Here is a 3,993-nt window from a genome sequence, read left to right as displayed (position 1 = left end):
CGCCACAGTGGTCATGTGACTCGCTGACGCAACAGTATCAATCTATCCAACAAATCATTTTAGGATAATATTTCGTGCAGAATTGTATTTGCTTAGTGTAATAAAATCTTCAGAATCACATCATTATATGAGCTATAAAGTTTTAGTGTCTAAAGAACTTGAATAATAGTTTATTCATCATAACCACAAAGTAAAAAAAAAGACATAGGTAATATTAACTCTGTACTGTCTAGCTGTCTCAAGAATAACAGCATTAAGCCTATTGCCATATGAAATATTGCATCTTAAGGACAAGATTCAGTAGCCCTGATATTATAAAATAAATTGTAGTTTTATATGACAAGTGAATAAAAAAATCAAATGTTGGCAAAATATAATTAGACAGAGGACATGAAAAATTACATCAATCCTCATCATCACACGTACAATGAAAACTGTTGTCATACAAAGAAAATGTTAAAAATAATAAAAAGGATAAAGAAACATGTTTAAAGATAGTTAATGCACTTAGTACTGTATGATAATTAGAATCCCTGTTTAATTTTTGTTTTTATTAAAATCTCTGTATAATTGGTCAGTTTTATAAAAAAAAAAATCAAAGAACTATGCAAAATAGTGTTTTTTGTTTCAAGTTGACAGAATATATACCATAGACTAATAACTTCAAATCTTTCTTCACTGATCCTATATGGGTTTCCAATAAGAAGGGTATAGAATAGCTTTTAAACTGCACAGCAACTGTAGGTTATTTTATTACAATGTAAATATTAGCTATAAAGAAGGAAAACGAAGTGTCAGTTTTTGATTCAGACTAAATGTGCTGGGAATACAGTTTAAGAGTGAGAGTGTGTGAATTTCTTCTTGTATGAATATCAAATGAAGAACACAGCTGTTCATTGCCATGTAACCTGGGGAGTGAGCTAAGTGTGATGAATTCTGAGCTCCGAGAACAAAACCAATTTGCCCAGTATGGTTTCTATGAAACCATGTGGGATGGTAATTGTGCTTATACATGTTTGAGTTCTTGCAGATCGGTGGCTAGCCTAAAGCATTCCCTACAAATGTATACAGGCTGTTATAAGCATAAATGGAATAAATTATTTAACATTGGATTTTAACTACAGTGTAAAATTCAGTATCTTAATGTTAACTTAAATCTTCTTATGTTATATAATTCTGAAGTTTTAAGTGTTTGTCTCATTTTAATTCTTTATAAAAGAAAATGATAATAACTGAAAGTAATATAAAAAGTTAAATAACATCAGAATGTTTCTTTCTTATTTTCATAATGTAATATTGCCTGACTTCTTATTCAAAGCTATTTGTGCATTTGTAAATATTTTTTTTTATCTGTAACACTTGTTTTAGCTGAGATATAATGTTTTAATTCATGTATGAATTAATGAAATAATCACATAATTTTTAGAGAATATCTTTATAATTCCAGTGGCATTGTATTAGCATATATTTCTTTGCTTTTTCATATGGAAATGCACTCTATGTATCATGTGAGAAAGGAGGACTCAATTATCACATAGGTCATCACACACATGACAAATCTTTTCAAGTTTTGTTATATTTATTTAAATATTTTTTTTTGTGATAAACAAATTTTGAAATAAAAACATTTAATGGGTTTTCAAATGACTAAATGTATATTTGCAGGAAAGGTTGTGGTATTGTTACTACTTCCAACTAAATAAGTGGTGATAGCAACTTTCTAAAGATGAACTTCTTTTCTTATTGGCTAATAATGAGTTGAGCTGATTTTATTATTGCCTTGTAGTAGTTTAGTTACTTCTTTGATTGACTACTGATAAATTTCTTCCCAGCCTAAAAAAAAACAATCATACACACTTTCTTAAAGCCCTCTCACAGATATGATTTGTTATTTCAAACAGTTTTTCTCAATCTAAGAAACTAACAATCACTTAACTTTGACAGTAGAAGGCTTCAGATCTCTCTTGTGTTTCTTAATATTCCTTATTGGGAGATTAACAGAGTTACTTTGTAATGGCAGTCAAGTGTGTCCAATTATGGGTTAGGGTGAAGGACATCTGATAGGCTGATTGTTGCATGCCTCACTGAATTTCTTCTAACTTTATTAATTAGCAGGCTTCAATGAGAAGAAGTACCATTATAGTCAAAAGTATTACAAGTACTATAAAGCAGGAAAAGCACTGTATATATTTTCCACTATATTTGTAATCTTGGTATCCATGTAAAATCAAAACTAGCACTTTGTGTCATAGTCAATTGTTTTCCAACCATGTCAAAGTGCAGTTAACCAAGTGAGTTATCAATAACCTTGAATAATTATTATAAATTAATTTTAAAATTTCATTTGAAATTGAAGAAATAAGGAGTATTTTAATTATTACAAATAAATGAAAAGCAGAATATTTTTAAAATTGTTAGTGATAGTGATGTTAGTTATAACAACAGCAAAAACAAAACCATTCTGGATTACCATTATTAATGTTATATGATGAGATCAGAATCTGTGTGTATCTTATTATTTCCTTACCAGTAGGTAGATCCTAATGTGTGACATACTTTACTTCTGCATAGAAATCACATGACTCAATTTTCATACCCAAATTTGTACTTGCTTTTCCATCCCAATTTTCATACATTCCATACTTAATTAAAATCACCAGGTAGATATGTAGAAGGACATTTTACCCAGGTAAGTTAATATACTTGTTATTTTAATGATCCATTGTAAAAAGAGATAACAGGTAGGGAACCTCAGAGCAGGTGGAGAGCCTCTGAAGTCATCAGTGACTCATCTGAGGCTTAGAACTGATGAGCTCAGAGGTTACTTCATGATGCTGATATGACAGAACTACCAGGGATACTTATAACATTACTGAACTGATTTCCAAGACTTTTGTCTACAGAATATAAACATCTCATTCCTTATTAAGCTGTGAAGTAGTTTTAGTATGAAGTTGGCATTGTTTTTAGTTAATATATTAAGGTGTTGAAACTTTAGTTTTTAAAGCAATAATAGAATAATACTTAATTTTCTTCCTCATATAATGAAGGATTTTTTATTTTATAAGTAATGTAATAAGTATGTTTTTGGTTCTGTATAATTTGTTTTTGTAGCAACCTATGAAAAAAATAATGTACTTTTCTTGTTTGCATCAACTTGTTTCTTTAGCTGGACTTTCTTTTATTCAAAGATGTAAACCGTTGTATTTTTTTGTTTTTGCAGGGTGTGGATAATGAATCAACTTATAAGACAACAGGTGCTGGCAAACACAATCTCTCTAAACCTTCTCCACGAATGGACAGTTATAGATTGTCCATGGCCAACTTAGAATGTAAGTAGTGGATGTTCTGTGAAGAATGAAGATGTAAGCATATGATTTAATCTAATGAATGATTTAAACTTACATTGATTAGTATGTATATGAAAAGGATTCCTCAGGTAATGAATATTTATGGTCATGATAAGGATCATGTAACTTGACAAGAACTAGTACAGTAAGAAGGCCTGACTGATACATAATACAAGTAGTATTCTCAACATAGGTAAGAATTAATGCCTCTGATAAGTATCCACAAGTTCATAAAACTGATTTATAAGTAACCTGATATATTTGATTATTATCGTAAAATCAACAAAACAAATTTGTACTTTGTTAGCATACAAAATATTTACAAGAACTGATTCACGTAATAATTATTGGAACATAGAAGAAGACCCCTTCATCAAAATGGTTACTGTGTATCTGATAGACTGCCATAGTTCTTAAGTAAATATTCATATGCAAGCTCAGTTTGTAAAACAGTAGAATTTGTCAGCACTAATTCATTTAAGGTAAGAACTTCTATATGGAATCAAAACGTGGTCCTGCATAAGCTTGTTTCTAGAACCTAAACAAAGCTTCAAATTAAACTACCATATTTTTTGGTGTATAAGACACACTTTTTTACCCCAAAATTTGATGTCAAAATCTGCTTGCGTCCTATACACCGAAG

The 3,993-nt window shown here is 29.9% G+C and overlaps 1 protein-coding gene across 7 annotated transcripts in view; it reads left to right on the top strand.

Annotated features, from left to right (window-relative positions):
* Positions 1-3,993, top strand: part of LOC106478320 (ras-associated and pleckstrin homology domains-containing protein 1-like) — a 122,937-nt gene that overhangs the window by 102,337 nt on the left and 16,607 nt on the right. For all 7 annotated transcript variants that reach the window (XM_022381913.1, XM_013938858.2, XM_022381911.1 and 4 more), the window contains one exon: positions 3,224-3,332. In XM_022381913.1, the coding sequence (XP_022237621.1) occupies positions 3,224-3,332 (109 nt within the window). The remainder of the gene's footprint in view (positions 1-3,223; positions 3,333-3,993) is intronic.

Source organism: Limulus polyphemus, unplaced genomic scaffold (assembly GCF_000517525.1).
Source record: "Limulus polyphemus unplaced genomic scaffold, Limulus_polyphemus-2.1.2 Scaffold199, whole genome shotgun sequence".
Classification (NCBI taxonomy): Eukaryota; Metazoa; Arthropoda; class Merostomata; order Xiphosura; family Limulidae; genus Limulus; species Limulus polyphemus.
Note: the sequence above shows the minus strand (reverse complement) of the source record. Positions and strands in the feature narration are given on the sequence as shown.